The 17284-nt window shown below is 34.6% G+C and overlaps 3 protein-coding genes across 4 annotated transcripts; 2 read left to right on the top strand and 1 right to left on the bottom strand.

The window, feature by feature from the left end:
* Nucleotides 1-4351: 4351 nt before the first annotated feature.
* Nucleotides 4352-9096, top strand: LOC121248781 (alpha/beta hydrolase domain-containing protein 17B-like). Its single transcript, XM_041147348.1, has 5 exons — nucleotides 4352-5012; nucleotides 6049-6085; nucleotides 7451-7687; nucleotides 7771-7818; nucleotides 8553-9096. The coding sequence occupies exons 1-5, from the start codon at nucleotides 4702-4704 to the stop codon at nucleotides 8952-8954; spliced, it is 1035 nt and encodes a 344-aa protein (XP_041003282.1). The 5' UTR covers nucleotides 4352-4701; the 3' UTR covers nucleotides 8955-9096.
* A 1485-nt stretch (nucleotides 9097-10581) lies between these two features.
* Nucleotides 10582-12544, top strand: LOC121248780 (PR5-like receptor kinase). 2 transcript variants are annotated; one of them, XM_041147345.1, is made up of 3 exons: nucleotides 10582-10803; nucleotides 10952-11030; nucleotides 11197-12544. In XM_041147345.1, exon 3 carries the CDS (start codon nucleotides 11250-11252, stop codon nucleotides 12381-12383), a length of 1134 nt encoding a protein of 377 aa, XP_041003279.1. In that variant the 5' UTR covers nucleotides 10582-10803; nucleotides 10952-11030; nucleotides 11197-11249; the 3' UTR covers nucleotides 12384-12544. The 2 variants fall into 2 exon arrangements, with proteins under 2 accessions (XP_041003279.1, XP_041003281.1); XM_041147347.1 differs by having other exon boundaries at nucleotides 10584-10803; nucleotides 10952-11008; nucleotides 11290-12544.
* A 417-nt stretch (nucleotides 12545-12961) lies between these two features.
* On the bottom strand, nucleotides 12962-17006 carry LOC121248782 (delta(7)-sterol-C5(6)-desaturase-like). The gene is made up of 3 exons (XM_041147349.1): nucleotides 16639-17006; nucleotides 14854-15159; nucleotides 12962-13420 (listed from the first exon to the last, which is right to left on the bottom strand). The coding sequence occupies exons 1-3, from the start codon at nucleotides 16865-16867 to the stop codon at nucleotides 13128-13130; spliced, it is 828 nt and encodes a 275-aa protein (XP_041003283.1). The 5' UTR covers nucleotides 16868-17006; the 3' UTR covers nucleotides 12962-13127.
* Nucleotides 17007-17284: the final 278 nt, after the last annotated feature.

Raw genomic sequence — 17284 nt, 5'->3', positions numbered from 1 at the left:
TCATGAGTGAGTTTTACTGTAACTAAGTGAGAAGAAGATTGGAGAGGAGAAACAGAGTAATGGGGTTGGGGTTGGGGTTGGGGTTGTGAAGAAGTTTCTGCCATGAAAGAACCTTAGATGCGAGTCTTATATGACTCTTGATACCATGTTAAAATAACATAAAGACAAGAAACTAAAACACAGAACACTGAAGAGTAGAAATGAAAACAAATATTCACTGCATTTCTTCCGTGTTTCAATACAGTCCATCGAGGTGGTATTTATACACAAAGAAAGAATATTCTCTTTATAACAGAATGCTCAAATTTACACAAAAGGATGACACGTGTTGTAACAATAAAATCTTCTAGATTATTCTGTATTGCTTTCAAGTGCCTGAGTGCCTTTTGGTGGAGCAGACGTTGTAGCTGCTGGTGAGGATGGTGCAGAGGTGATATTGCTAATACTTCTGATGTGTTCTTGAGTCTGAGAAAATCAGATGTTTCACTACTAATTTGAGAAAGCAATTTATACACGTTTTTAAAACTCAAAATTAATTCACGACTTATGAATGTTGAGGAAAAATGGAGAGTACTTGTGGTTTTACAAATAACCTGAAACCGAATATGATGCCAAAGTGAAGGTGCTTTGTGAGTTTGGATCTTAACTTTCTCGAATTTTAATATAAAATATAATAAACAATTCAATTTTTTTAAATTTTAAAATAATAACAATATTAACAAATAATATTCTAATAATATTTTATTCAATTTTTAACTCACATCTCAATTCAACTCAATTCAATTCAACATTCAAATACAGCCTTAATATTTTCTTTCTGTTCGTATTTCTTGGAATAAGTCAAAGAAAATTCTATACACCATACTATCATCCTACTAAATATGATGTAACACATTTATCACTATTAAATAATTATTTATTATATATTTTTTTATTATTTAATAGTGATGAATGTATCATATACTAATTAATATAATTAAAATAAAATGAATAGTATATAACGTTAAAAAAAAGGCACGAGGCTGGAGCTTGAGTGCTTCTATTTTCATGGCAGTGTGGAATAGACATAGAAGCGGATCCTCAGGGTGCAATATACGTATAGCAGTACTCCTACCCTATAAGAGCACTTTTTAACATCTTTTTGTAAGGTTGTCTTGATCTTCTTTATTTACCAGTCACTAGCATTCTGATATTCTAACTTGTTGTATATAAAATAAAATGAGATTGTTTTAAATTAAATTTAAAAATTAAATAAAATATTATTAAAATATATTTTTTAAATATTATTTTTATTTTAATATTTAAAAAATTGAATTATTTATTTTATTTTATGTAAAAATTTAAAAAAATTGTAATAATTAAATAAAAAAAATTAAGAAGATTTGTGAAAACAAATCAAGTCTTAGTTCTCTGATTTTTTTCTAAATCCTTTACAAATTTTGTATGAATTAGAGACTTCCACTTGTATACGAATATATTGTGATACACGTCATTGTTAAGTCGACTATAATAAGAGTAATAGTTTTTTTTCTTTTTAATTTTTTTCTTCATGTTATTAATGAAAATGTTTGCTATATTAAATTGCATAAAAAAAATATTTTTCTTTTAAGTTTTTCTATTAATACCTTAAATTTCACAATAAATAATATATTTTACACTAAATAGCATAATTTATTTTATAAACAATATATAGAGTCTATGTAAGCACGTACTGATTCATGGGCAACAGGCCCATAACGTTGTAAACAAGTGTCGGAAGGAAATACATGGGACCGGGAGCAGGCCGGTTGAATGGTAAGGTCATTTAGGTCATTGTCTAATGCCTTTATTCTATATAAGATCCTAAAAATAAAAATGAGATGTTTTTTTTATTATTTTTTGAAAAAATAAAATAAAAATCATTTCATTAAATAAAATTTTAAATAATTTTTATAATTTTCAATATGTACAATGTTTCATAATACTAAATTTAATATTTAATACAATAAATTTTTTTATAAATAATACAATAAGTTATTTATATTTTAAATAACTTTTTTTAAGATCTTGTTAAATTGAAACATAAAATTAACATTAAAATTTTATTTTAAATTGTTGTTGTAAATATAAATTTATAAAAATTATATTTAAAAATCTTAAATATTTTATATAATAATTTATATTTTATTATATTATAATTATAAATAATTCACTTAAATTTCGTTACAAGTTATATTGAGCCGCCTCTGCCGGGTTGGAACTTCAAGATAAAAAGATTTGGCCATTAATGCTTTTTATCCACTTCTCGTAGTCTCCAATCTCCATTATCTTCCCTCTCGGATTCTCTAACGCAACATTCACTCCACTTGTACCACCTTTTTTTTTATTTTTGTCCCCACATTTATATTATAATAATAATAAATTATTAGTGCATCAACTTCAAAGCTCGTAAAAGGAGCATAAATTGTCGTATTGAACTTGTTTGCAGGTTGAAATCAAACTGATCGCGAAGTTGATTCTGGAAGTGAAAAAGTCCAAAAGTGGAAACTTTTTTTCTTTCTTTCTTTCTTTCTGGTGGAAGTAAAAGCTGAGAAAAGCTTCTTTACCGAAGAACATGAATGAATGGTTAAGAATTTTGTTAAAAAAAAAAAAAAAAAATTAGCAATAAATAGGAAAAATAGAAGCCTGAATTTAAGCAAAAGAGCTTTGGCAATGGTGGTAGGGCCATTTCGTCACAGTTTGAACTGATAATTGAAAGGAAGTTAAGTGGAAGAAGACATCACTCGTCAGGTCTAGTTTGGGTCAGGTATTTTTAAAATATTTTATTATTATTATTTATAAAATATTTGAAAATACTTCACTGTTTAAACGCAATCAAACTAAATTTATTGGGCCAAATCATTGACTAATTCTTAAACTCTGGCCCACCAGCCTCTGTCTCTGTCCTTGTTCTTTTTACCTCCTCCATTTCATGGCCCAACATCAACAAAGTAGTAATGGATAGGATATGCGCAAAAATAAAAAAAATATCTGAAACCCACGTTTAAAGGTCTAATCATTTGATTGAAATGTTAAACGGATTCAGCATTTAAAATAGAATTCCGTTTAATTTGAAGAGTTATTTTATAACAATAAATATATTGTGATAATGTCACTTCAAATGAAATATAAAAAGTAGGTAGTACCACTATAACACCCACGAATGAATAACATGCTTTTGCCCCCCTTCTCTCTCTCTCTCTCTTTTGACGTCAGCATTGTATATACCACAGAAGACGACACCTGTTTCCACAATCCACAAAAGTAGACCCCACCCACGCCTTCAAATAAGAAAAAACCACAAACGTACGTAAATTAATATATTAAAATCTAATATATTTAATAAAATTATAGTAATTTATAAATTTATTTTTATAAAATTAATATAATCCAAAATAGACGCATCTACTCCAAAATTTTCAAAGTTACGTACGCAGTTATAAAATTTTATACTGCAAATATATTTCCCGTTCTTAAATATTCCTTTTAACTATATCTATATTCTCTAGTTTGTTCGAATTATAGGAAAATTCGAATATCGTCTGAGAAACTTATGAATCTCACTTCGCTTATTTTTTTATTTTTCGTGTACTCGAAACCCATTTTGCTGGATGCGATCTGCCACCCGTACTGCACATTCTCATAACAACTATTTTTCGCGCGTTAGTTTTAAGAATGTTTTCAATTTAAAAATAAATTAAAATAGTTTATGAATAGTAAAATAAAAATTAAATTATTTATTATATTTTGTGTAAAAATTTAAAAAAATTATTTTGAGATTTAAAAAAATTAAACTGTTTATTTTATTTTGTGTAAAAATTTAAAAAAAAATTATAATGATGAAATGAGATGAGTTGAGATAGGTTTTAAATGTAAATGAAACCTTATTATTTCCGCACACTACATACTATATATATTTTTTTATTCTTTTTAAATTTATTGAATTATTCTACTCATTATCTATATACTATATATTTAATAAAAAATATATATATATATAATATGTGATGTATGAGAATAATAAATAGAATCTTCCTTTATTTTGACTCACGTTAACATGTAATGGATATATGTTTTTTTTTATCAAAGTTCAATACATAAAGAATACAAAACTTAAAATTAAGATATAGGGATTGATCCGTCCGAAAAATAAATCTTGAGCAATATTTTAATTTTTAATCCCAAATTTAAACTGTAAAAAGTCATGTAAATATAAAATTTTTATGAATACAGTTAAGATTTTCCGTTTACTAGAGTGTAGGAAGTGTATTTTTTTTTTTATAATATTAAAAAGTACTTTTCTAAAATGTTCCTAATTTACAACGTATTTTTGTCGATTTTCCTAGAAAAAGAAAAAAAACCGTCCTTTAGGCGACAATATCCAGTGAACAGTCTCTTTCTTTCTCTCTCCCTCTCTCGTGACCTCGTCCATTTAAGACTTCAACGTTTAAAATATATGAGATTCCTCCGCCAAGTTTGACACTCTCCTTTCTATTAAAGCGCACGCGCCACCAGGATCCCCACGCGCCACCGTTGGCATTAGCCACAACCTTTTCCCAGCTTTATACTTTCCTTTCCTATCTCTATCTTTCTCTCCGGGTCTCTCTGTGTACTTCTGGTGCCTGATCTGACGGGGTTTGGCCGTCGGGGCTTTATGAGTCTTTCGCCGTCGATGATAATAGAATGGGCGGAGTCACGTCGTCAATCGCCGCGAAGTTCGCCTTCTTCCCGCCTACCCCGCCGTCATACACCCTGATAGCGGACGACACGCGCGGCGGCCAATTGTATATTCCGGAGGTCCCGAGGAGGGACAACGTTAACGTCGACGTCCTCAAGCTCCGGAACCGTAAAGGCAACGATATCGTGGCCATCCACGTGAAGAACCACAAGGCATCAGCGACTCTGCTCTACTCCCACGGGAATGCCGCCGATTTGGGACAGATGTTCGAGCTCTTTGTCGAACTCAGCATTCGGCTTCGCGTCAATCTAATGGGGTAATTTCTGTATTTGCTTTTCCTTCTTTTGATAAATATTTTTATTTAGTTTTTACGAGCGAAATTCTCTGTGTTTTTTTTCTTTCTGACCTCAAATTTGGGTTTTGAGCTATGGGTTTCTGGGTTTTAGAGGTATGTGTTTGCCTTTATTTTCCGGTTTAAGATTTCAGGGGTGTTGGTTGGTAATTCTTCATAAAAGTACTCATGGGCCTTGTCTTCTGTGTTAAATTGTTGGAGCGGTGGTGCTTGTGGTCCTGTGGATATGATTAGTGAGGATGTTGAAGAGACTGCTCATGCATATGCCGTAAATGATTAATCTTTGCTTCTATTTATTTTAAAACACCATAATACGATCTTTGATGCGTGACCTTAACGCGGATGGTTCTGGTTAAAGGCGCACTGACTTAGAAGAGAAGATGGTTAATTTTGTTGTTGACAACTATACTCATAGCTCATTTGAAGGAGAAAGTTGATTAGCTTTAATTTGAGGACATCCACAGGGTATGATGGAATCTAGCTTGACAGGTAGGAATTATAATCGTGGTTGTCTAGGCATTTTGTTTGTTTGTTTTGTTGTTGACAGACGGCTATACTCGTTAGCTCGTTTGAAGAAGAAAGTTTATAAGCTTTAGTTCGAGGAGAGGGTGAGGATAGGGTATTATAGTAGCTAATTTATCATAGAATGGGTGCTGTTTGGCGCCACAACGGGTTAAACCATAATTTTGGAGAGTTTTTACCTTTAATTTTTCCTTTTCTTGAGCTTGCTGCCTGCGTTGCTTCAAGCATGTGGTCTGATGTAACATTTGCAATGGGTGTATCTTGAATTTATTCAAATGATATAGAGAAAAAAACTTCTGTTCGAATTATTAGAGCTACAATAGGTTGATACATACTAGATATCTCTTTTATCAGTCAAAATTTGCTGAAAATGAAACAGAGGTGCACTACTTTTTTATAGTACTGTTTCTTTCTCAAGCACCGATAATCTAATCTTCATTGGACTAATTAATGACTATTGCTTCTATAACTTTTGCAGGTATGATTATTCTGGCTATGGACAATCAACTGGAAAGGTTGGATGCCTAGCTCTATTCCTAGTTTTTAGAAATGGGGAAAACGTTAGTTGGTTTCTATTCCGGCATTTCTTTTTTTCTTTTTTTTTTATAAGTATTCCGGCATTTCTATATATATCTAGTATTTATATATCCTGATATTTGTTTAAAATAAAATTCATAGAAGCGAGGGTTTTTTTTTAAAGATTGCTGGACCTTATTTATCATCTGTTTGTTATATATGCCATTATTTTTAATTAACTGAGATGGTAAGTCAGCTTTTGAGGAGGCAGAATTTTTCACGTGTGTTACTAATGATCTAGAAAAGGTGACAAAAGTCATTATTGAAATACACTGGGGGTATACAACAAATACATTTACGTAGAGGAAGAGGTAGAATGTCAATGAGTCACGTGACAAGCATCTCTAGCCTAATGTGCCCAACCAATTAGATCCCTAGGCATTGATCAATATGTCATAGTTTTACTCAAAAATATTTGTACTGGTTTCACATGACATTTTTTTTTTTTTGTACTTATCAAAAAGGATGTCATGTGAAACCAGTACATGTAATGTGCGTGTAACAAGTATGCATAATGACAGTTCAAGTGAATGTAAGACCTGCTTAGCCCCACTCCACTCTTATGCCTCTTCAACCAAGCCCCAGATGTGGCTTGGGCCTTACCTGGATTGTTACTCTCTTCCTTGCTTCTATCCTTTTAATCTTTTCTCCCAAATCCATGGGTTGAACTGAATATCATCCCTTATTACTCAAGGTTCATACAGAACTCTAGAAGTTTGTCGTGTACATATCAGGCTGCTCAATTTTCATTTGTTTCTAGGATTCTTTTGTACTTATGACTTGTTAAAAAAAAAAAACATTTATTAGAAAGCACTTCAACATGTGAAGATTGTGGTTTCAGGATTAATGGCAAAAGATGCATGCCACTACCAGCCAAGATTCTTATAACCTTATAACTTGAAATCTATTGTAGCCAGTTGAATCATATGATACTGAATATCAGATTTTCTGTGCCTTTTGTGATTGGTACTTTGATTTTCGATAACTAATAGGTGGAGTAACATTTTCTGGTTAGCACTAACCTGCCCAGCACTTAAGCAACACATAAGACTTTTTGTTGCTGAAGTGAAAGGTAGGATGTAGTTTGATGCATCAAATTATTCTGACCACGTTTATTATTCCATGGGGTCTCAAGCTGGGAACCCAAAACTGAATTATCTTTGCACATATGATTCATAACATTTATCGCATGGTAGAATACTATCAAGTGCTCTGGCTTATTTTCCAGGATGTTTGGTGGATATTGTTGTTTCCGTGCCAAATAATCCTCCTTATATAATGGCCTTCTTTTTGTTTTGAAACAGCCATCTGAATGTAATACATATGCCGACATTGCTGCAGCATATACATGCCTCAAGGAGCAGTACGGTGTTAAAGATGAGCAATTAATTTTATATGGTCAGTCTGTAGGTAGTGGCCCCACTGTTGATCTTGCTTCAAGAATATCAAACTTGAGGGGAGTGGTTTTACATAGCCCAATATTGTCTGGGCTCAGAGTATTGTACCCTGTCAAACGAACATACTGGTTTGATATCTTTAAGGTAGTTTCACCACAATGATTCTAGTGAACACATGTTTTATTTGGTAGATGGTCACCAGTATAATCTCTTATTTTTCCTTGCAGAATATTGACAAAATTGGTATGGTGAACTGTCCTGTTCTTGTCATGCATGTAAGTAATATTTACTCCCCCCTCATCCTGCTCTTATCATGAATTTACTCCCCCCTCATCCTGCTCTTATCATGACTACCGGCATCTTCTCTCTCTCTCTCTCTCTCTCTCTCTCTCTCTCCCTCTCTCTCTCTCCATGATGTGGTGTGTGGGATTAAATTTATTGACCATGTGCATGCTGGTAATTTTACTGCAATAAATTATTTTTCTTTGGCGTTAGAATGCTTTCTTTTTCAGATAAGAAATTTAGAGATAGCATGGCAAAACTTGTCTATTCCTCATCAATAAAATCTGATTTTACTGATTAAAAAAAGCATGGGCAGAACTTCCTTCTGCAAGACCATTTAAGATCTTCCTCCCGAGTCACGAAAGATTAGATATATTTTGATGAGTAATATTTTTTTTATGAGCAATCATGAAAGAAATATATAAGACTAAAAATCGAATCATTTTTATAAAGCTATTCTGGATCCACAAGCATGGAAATTTGAATCCACTTGCATCTGCCAAGCTTTTTGCATACGTCTGGAGCTAATAAATTGATCTTTCATGATGCTTTTATTAATGGTTGAATGTCATTCTTTAATAACTCAAGAATGAAGTGGTTAGGTTTCAATATATGCTTCATTCTATCCGTCATGTTCTTGCATTGCAGTTCTGCTTTGCAAGAGAAACACAATATTCTTATACTTACAGATATTAATGAAAAAAAACGCATAATGTTCCATGTTCAGGGGACTGCGGATGAAGTTGTGGATTGGTCCCACGGGAAGCAGCTTTGGGAGCTTTCCAAGGAGAAGTACGAACCATTGTGGTTAAGTGGAGGTGGACACTCCAACCTTGAGCTTTACCCAGAATTCATTAGACATCTGAAGAAATTTGTACAGGCAATTGGCAAATCGAAATCAAGCACAAACAGTTCTAAAAAAACTGCAGCAGAATCTGATACTCAGAGCAAACCATCTGAAACTGGAACTTCAGATAAATTTGAGTTGGGTTCGGATCTCCCAGAAGTTTCCAGGAACAGTTTAGATAGTCGACTCGAGAAGTCTAGGAAGTCGAACAAGCCCGAAAAGTCGCGCATGAGCACTGATCGCGTAGACAGGTTTAGGAGAAGAAAGGGCTTAGTCTGGTGATGAATTTACAGTCACAGCAATTGAATAAGTGATGCTCTAGTATTAATTATACTTGAGATGGTAATCTATTTTCACTCATTATGTCACGTGTGATGTGTCAACTCTAATATGGAATATACCACCGAGGTGAGTATATTAACGTTGTCTTTAATTTGTATGTATGCTCCGACATCAAAAGAAATTGTGCATTTTGTAAAATCAACAACCTTGTTTGAACACAACAAATTCAATCATGCAGTTTCATATAATTTTCTTTGTTGGGTCTGTCTCTTTTAAGTTGAAAAAGTTTCGTGCATCGTTCTCGGATCTAGACATCTATCCTTTTATATATTCTCTCTCTCAAAACAAGTTGTATTTATTATTTTAATTATTGATTGCTACTCATGGAACTTTATAAAAAGTTTGAAAACTCATTTCAAAAACTCCCAATATACACGCCTATGACCGACCGAAAGGCGTGAAAGACTTGGCAAAGTCTTGGTCAGCAACCCTTGGGAAAAGTATAGACGCGTCTGGATCTATCTAAAAATAAATAGATATAAAGTGACGCTTTCGCTCGAATTGCTTCTTTTTCTACGTACGCGAGTCAAGTAAATAATTACAAACGAAGAAAAAGATTCATGTCTATGTTCTAAGATTCTTTGCTAATATATTCCTGCATCCTATCTGTCTTGAGGGAAAAAAAGTCTCCATCTTTCTCCTTAAAGATTGGCAATCACTGATGAGCTCAGAATGAGTAGTTTCTCAATTTTGAAGTTGAATGTCCTCTTAATTTACTCTCCATCCCCCATCTTGATAAAGCTACAATTAATAATGCGTTCAAGCAGACCATCATCTGCTTATTTCTTCATGTTAGCATCGTTCATCTTGATTTCCATACCCACTTCTTTCTGTGCTGAAAACCAGAAATTATATGCAGCAAACTGCAACAAGCCCTTTCACTTCCTTTGCGTCAGTAGTGCGCCTACTCTTTATCCACGAAAGTTGGGATCAGAAGCTCCAGGTAATCTATATTTTCTCATCTGATATATATATATATATATATATATATATATATATATATTATGGTTGCTGATATAACGAAGAAGTTGGGATTTGCAGTTTTGTGAGAATGCATGCTCTTTGGCCTTGATCTTATGAATTGTAGCCTAAAGTGTATTTTCTGCTTAATTTGCTTTTTAATCTCCACTAATCATATAGTTGGGATGATGATTAGCGAGATATAAGAGTCCCGTGCTTGTACAAGTACAATCCATAACCTTTTTTTTTAAGAAAACCCATACCTAATTTATAACCAGCTAATCAGGCATCACAAATCACTAAAAGGAATATATGTATATATATATATATATATATATATATATATATATATATATCTTCCCACTTCTTTTTCAAGTATTTTCCTCAAATATTTCTTTTTCTAATTGCTCGTTCTTATGCTTAGTTAGGGCGTTAAGGTATTCTGAAAAGAATAGTTGAACTATTATTTATTATTTTATTATTATTGTAGGCTTACCGAACCCGCCGATATCGGCAGAAAGCGCACAAGCACCAATGACTGTAGTATCCGCTGCGCCATCATCAACGCAAACTCCGGCTTTTGAAATCCCAGGTTGTCAGAGTCCCCCCTACCCCCTTTTTCGATTTTATGGTTACAGGTTACAGTCAGAATTGAAGACGAAAATCACTGATCAAAAGCTTGTATAAAATGACATGATGTTTATTTACGATTGATTTAGTTCCTTTTTCTAATTTCTCCTCCTCTTAACCCCAGACTTGGCACCCTTTCCCAACATACAATACTACGCGCCAACACCAGAGCCCACCTTTTCAGATGGCGAACCGGGAGGTATGTTGAAAACTTAAAGAGTGTTTTTGAAAATTACATTATGAAGTACATTTTGATCTTTTTATATTCATGTAGCGCTTAAACAAGTATCTAGCTTTTCTAATAAAATTTACTTTTCTATTTCCTTCTTTTCCTCTTTTTGTTGCAGGGTCTTATTATCCTTCCGAGCACAAGCGGGCCATGTGGCAGCTTATACTTGGCATTGGTATGGCAATCGATATCACGTTAAAAAAAAATACAATACTACTTATCATTCTAACTTCTATCATTCTTTTATTATCTTATATTGTGATATTAGGTGATTAAAAATTATTTATAACCTATCATTTAATGTCACATCATAAGATGATGGGAGGATGATGAGAATTGAAATGATGAATAGATTTTTTCTAAAAAAAAATATATACATATATTCTAATTTTGTCCATTTATTTCTTTAGAGCTAAATGAAAAGCCATTATGATACTATTATTTCTTTGTGTGCAGGCATGGCTGCGATTTTAATTCTCTCTTTGGTAATAATTTGCGGCGTTAAAAGAGGATACTTATCATGTCATGCAATTCTCTGGTGGAAAGAAGATGCAATGAATGATCGGAGTAGTGCCGAGGAAATGATAAAGAATTATGGATCAATAGCCCCAAAGCGTTACACCTATTCAGAAGTGAAGAAACTGACCAATTCCTTCCGAGATAGAGTAGGACAAGGTGGATTTGGAGTTGTATACAAAGGGAAGCTCACTGATAGTGATGGACGTATCGTTGCTGTGAAGGTCCTTGGCGAGGCCAAAGGTAATGGAGAGGAATTTATTAACGAAGTGGCCAGCATTAGCAGAACTTCGCATGTTAATATAGTCAATCTTTTGGGGTTCTGCTATGAGAGGAATAAAAGAGCTCTAATATATGAATTTGTTTCTAATGGATCTCTTGATAAGTTCATATATGACAGGGGAACTTCAGTCCCAAATTGTCATTTGGACAGCCGAACGATGTTCCAAATTGCAGTTGGCGTTGCTCGAGGACTAGAGTACTTGCACCGAGGTTGCCGGACAAGGATTCTACATTTTGACATAAAACCTCATAATATACTTTTGGATGAAGACTTTTGCCCCAAAATCTCTGATTTTGGCCTTGCTAAACTATGCAAAACAAAAGAGAGTATTGTGTCAATGACAGGCATGAGAGGAACTGCAGGATTTATTGCACCGGAAGTTTTCAGTCGGAACTTTGGTGGAGTCTCTCACAAATCAGATGTTTATAGCTATGGAATGTTGGTTCTTGAGATGGTTGGAGGAAGAAAAAATTTTCAATCTGGAGCATCTCATACCAGCGAAATATACTTTCCCCACTGGATATATAACAAACTGCAACAACAAGAAAGTTTTGTTAATACTTTTGGGGATATAACAGACGTGGAAGAAGACACGATAAAAAAGTTGATAATAGTAAGTTTATGGTGCATCCAAACTAATCCTTCAGATCGACCATCGATGGCTAGGGTGATAGAGATGTTAGAAGGTACCCTTTTATCTCTACAATTTCCACCAAAACCTTTCCTGGATTCCCCTACAAGGTCGCCTTAAAATACTTCCTCAACTTCACTCATAAAAAACCAACCATTTGAAATGGTTGTGAAGTTAGAATTTTGTTAGTAGGGGGCTAGCTTATTTGAAGAGATGTGACCTCTTTATGTATGTGATGTGTGTGTTTATGCAAAATATTAACAGACAAGTTGTAAATTTAATTTCCCAGATATTAAAAAAGGATGCTTGTCGAGCAATTCAATGGTTAGATGCAAAGAATGATAATTTTAATGTCGAGGAAATCATAAAGGATTATGCATCTATAACCCCAAAGCAATGTACTTACCTAAACTCATTCAAAGATCTGTTATGACGTTGGCTCACTGAGGGTATTGGCAAGAGGTCTTTCATTGCCTTAACTAGAATAATTGAGACAGCCGACCATTCTTTAGCGAAGGGATAAAATCTACCAAAGCAATCGAGTAAGAGAGCCCGACATCAAAATGATTCTGGAGACTTGATTTTTCAAATTTTGCAATGCCTAGACTGCACACTTTTTCACTCCAGGGTGGGAGCAAAATTGAGTACATGGGTTTGCGAGACAGGACTAACTGATGGGGCGAAAAAACTTCCATTGATAACCATAGATCTCCCTTATATTTAACTTTTGACATTCTGAAGTCATGGACAACAAAGAAAGTGATAATGAACATGATTTACATGCAAAGACGGCATAGAAGAAAACAATCCAACTAACATCTTAAAAGTTTCAAAAACAGATGGACAGGTGTGAAGGCAAGAGCATCATATATCCTTCGATTGATCATCCAGGGGGTCACAAAGAGTGCCAAAGATCCAATCCATCCATATGGTATAATGGCCATAGTTATGACGGTATGTCGTATGATGAATGGTGTGGTAGCCAGCACCCATAACAGGCCATAAGTTGCCATGGATGCAATCATGAATGTTTGCTGTCCATATACCCTCGATGAAGAGGAGCAATACGTGTGTCATAAAATGGGTTGGCACAAGAAATAGTGCTGTGACATGTGGTACCGCCTGCAATATCCCATCGAGCGGGTGAAAAGCCAAACCTGACATAGCAGATATATCATAGTTTTAATTAGGTCATTTGATCATAAAAAGACTTCCAAGTTGTGAAATCCTGATAAGAAGGTAGATGTCTAGTAGACATGAAAATATATATACTGTCCAGTTTGCATCTCTAAATGAAGATGTGGTTGGTGTAAAGAAGTAAAGTTTCACAAATCCCTGAGAGAGAACTAGCGAGGAATTGGTTCTTCAACAAAATGATCGTACATCAGAATTTACAGAAGCCTAAAAGAAATGAATTCCCATCATAGCCAGAATACAATTTAAATTAAATAATACTACACTATTAAATTCTACCTCACTAATTTAATGTTTCACGCAGGGTTTACCAAATTGGTTTTAATTTTGGAGTATCTATTTCTTCTATGACTAAAATCAAAGATGGAAATCTAGCCCGACAAAGGGTTCCATGGAAAAGACAAATGAAACTGCAGATAGCCAAGCTCAACTCAAGCTTTGAGCTGAGCATGAAACAGAACGCGACTTGTAACTGTCTACATGACACAGCTTTATTCTCACCTTGACTCAAGTTAAGTTAGCTTGTTTAGAGCCATACACATTACACACACTGGAACTCTACCACTCATTGTACTCAGCATCAAACTAAATGCTGCTCTTGTCTTGAGTAATTTTTTTTTTTTTTTTTTGGCACTGGTTATCCGGGAACAGCGTCCCAACTAATTCCAAGGATGCACAGGCACAAGGAGTTTCCTGCAAGTCCACCTTGGGTAATTCAAGGGAAAAATCTCCCAGTCCGATGGCCCCTAGGAATTGTTTGCACCCAAGAGGATTTGAACCTAGACCTAGAGGGAGCATACCACCAAGACCAAAGCCTCTACCACTAGAGCCGTCCCTGGGGGTTCTTGAGTAAAATAATCAATTTGGTCTACCCAAGATGACATGGAACATAAAAGGAGAGCACAGATAATTACATTAGCACCAACAAAATTTTGGGATTTGGGAGGAAGCCGTTTATTCTGCTTGCTCCCATTTAGGTAACACCAAGCCCCTTCTAATTTTTACAAAGTGAAAATAACAGGATATCGAGAAAGTCAAAGTCCAGGAGATATGGCCAAGACAAAGTCATGGTGTGGTATCAGAACATAGAAGTTAGTAAATCCATTGCTTCCAAACACGTTGGTTGAAAGAGTCACATGCCATCACTTTATGCAAAGGAGGAATTACAGCCAAGTTATACTCCCAGTGGTTGTTATATTCAGTCAACAGATTCCGGTGGCACCATGTTCTGATCTTTATATCATTCCTAGTGCTGGACATTTCATAGATAATACTCCTTCAACATCAAACTATAACATCTAAGTCAACTTATATAAAACCAAAAATCCAAAAGATGACATATGCAAGCCTTTGAGATAAAACCGAGGAAACTAAGTTCAGCAGATTGAGAACTTACCAGCAAATGGCGAAAGCGTATTTTGTTTGTTGTAGATGTGATGGGTAGCATGAAGATGCTTATAAAGAGGTTTTATGTCATGCAGCTCTCTATGCATCCAATAAATACCAAATTCCACAATTATAAGATAAATCACTAAATACAAAATGTAGGCAAGCCAACCTACATTGCTTATTCTTGGAAAGCACTTTGTCCAGCCATTTTCAACCATGTACTCAGAAATAGTTGGAAGAGCAGTGTACCATGGCATAGCCTTCATAGAAACATATATTTGCAAGAGCATGGCTTTGTTGGATGGAATGGCATCTGCATCAAGGATATTCAACATATCCAACAAAGATGTTAACATGAGCCCAGATTGAATCCATTTTCTTATTCGTAGATCAGGATAAAAAATAGGACAATGGCAAGCTGAAGTTTCACAAATTAACCCACCAATCAGCTGGGTTGTTACAAACTCATATTTACAGATTCAACTCTTGTATTTTTCACTAATTACAACTCAATGTACCAACTACTATCTACAGTTCCTCAAATTTGGAATAGGGATCCTGGAGTTATACCTTGCGCTTACAATTGTTCTATTCATTCTTAAGCCGTCTAACTTGAAAGCAGAATTAGTGACATTGAAAATCTCGCCGACAAGAAAGCTGAAAATCTGAAAGAGCTAAAATAATAATTGCATATTCTACCCTTGCAAACAGACAGGTATAATTGCTCCCTGATAAGGTCCCATGAAAAAGCAAGCAAAATGGTATTTGATACATAAATTACCAAGAGCTCAAATATCAGAGAATAAGTAGCCCAGCAATGTTCTCAGAGGTAAGTAACAATATGAGTAATACGATGCATCTAGAATGAAGTTTTGCCTTAACAATGGCTCTCTCCTGGCTTGTTACCCGGTGGTTATGAAAACTGTCACAAGATCCAAAGAATAATTGAAACTTAAAATATCTATGTACTTCGATAAATGAAGGGGGTCGCACGGAAGACATACATCATCGTCCAAGCACATCAGTATATACTATATAATCAATCAACTAGAAGTTCCAACTGTTGAAGCTATAAATTTTGATCAAAGTCCTAATAAATTAAGAAAACATATTGCCCTGTTACCATCATTTTTCAGGTAAGAATTCCCCTTTTCCTTCCCCATAAAAATCAGATAAAGGAGACAGGGAGTATGAGCTCAATTAAAGTCACGCGATTAGAAAGTATCGACATCAAAAGAGGGAGCAGTAAATCTTGGAAAAGACATCCACCATTCACGACCATGTGATTTGATAACTTCAAAAAAAAAAAACTCATTTTAATTTTATTGCTTTCTAGGTAACGATAAGCTCGCCCTATTTAAGCCAAGTAGACATATTAAACTTAACTTAGTGGAGGTATCGTCAGAGAAACTTTTCAATAACATATCCAGATTTGACAAGAAAGTCAAAAAGTAAGTAAAACCATCCATTTCTTTCCATTTTGGTTTTACTACAATTAGCAAGAAAATGGAATTCATTTCAAGTGAAGGAATCAAATAAGAGAATTGAAAAGATGAGGAAGTACAGCCAAACAAGGCCTACTTGGTACCAAGAAAAATATATCTATGGACCCATAGAGGCAATCAATTTTGATTCTACCCATTAATTATCTGAAAAATGGATGTCATGACTGATTGGATAAATAAGATAAAATCGAATAACAACCAAGTATAACCCCTCTCAGTCCAAACCAAACATCCAAAACTCAAAAACTACACAAAGTCAGAAACAAGACAAGCAAAAAAGTATATACCTTTAGGAAAATATACGTTGCGCTTCCAGTAATATATGTAGAAGCACCAGAGAAAGCCAGAGATGAAGTAGACTAGGACGCCACCAATGTAGTTGCGAAGCCATGTCTGGAAGAAGTGGGGAAGTGGGTCCCAAATCTTGGTCGGCAAGAGACTCCCCAGCACAATGCGGTTGAAGAAGGTGGTCTCGTCCACGAACAGTCGGAGATATGTACTACCATGGTCTTCCATGGCAACGGCTCGCAAGAGAACGTGGCCGGCGACTAGAGCAGAGAGAGAGAGAAGAGAAGAGACAGTCAGAGCTGGAACCAAAGTAAAGATTCCTATCAGAATTATATGACAACTCAAGAAGGAGGTCAGAAAATGAAAGGGTATTTTACATGTGCGACGTAAACAAGAAATAGTCCCACAGACTATCACTGGAAGTGTTCAGTTTTGGAGCTTTCATAGCCTGTATGGATGACCATCGTGGTTAGTGTGCGTCCATGCGATCAAGTGGTAAGAGTAATATTTATATATTTCGACACAAGTGTTTTCTGTTTTAATCAATATTCACTAAAATAAATGACGAAGACTTCTTTGGGCTAAAGCTCTTTATTTAATGGAAATAATCTTTGCTAGACAGTGGTTCGAAGATGAAAGAATGTT

Source organism: Juglans microcarpa x Juglans regia, chromosome 2D (assembly GCF_004785595.1).
Source record: "Juglans microcarpa x Juglans regia isolate MS1-56 chromosome 2D, Jm3101_v1.0, whole genome shotgun sequence".
NCBI classification, from domain to species: Eukaryota; Viridiplantae; Streptophyta; class Magnoliopsida; order Fagales; family Juglandaceae; genus Juglans; species Juglans microcarpa x Juglans regia.
This window is presented reverse-complemented; position numbering and strand designations above follow the sequence as displayed.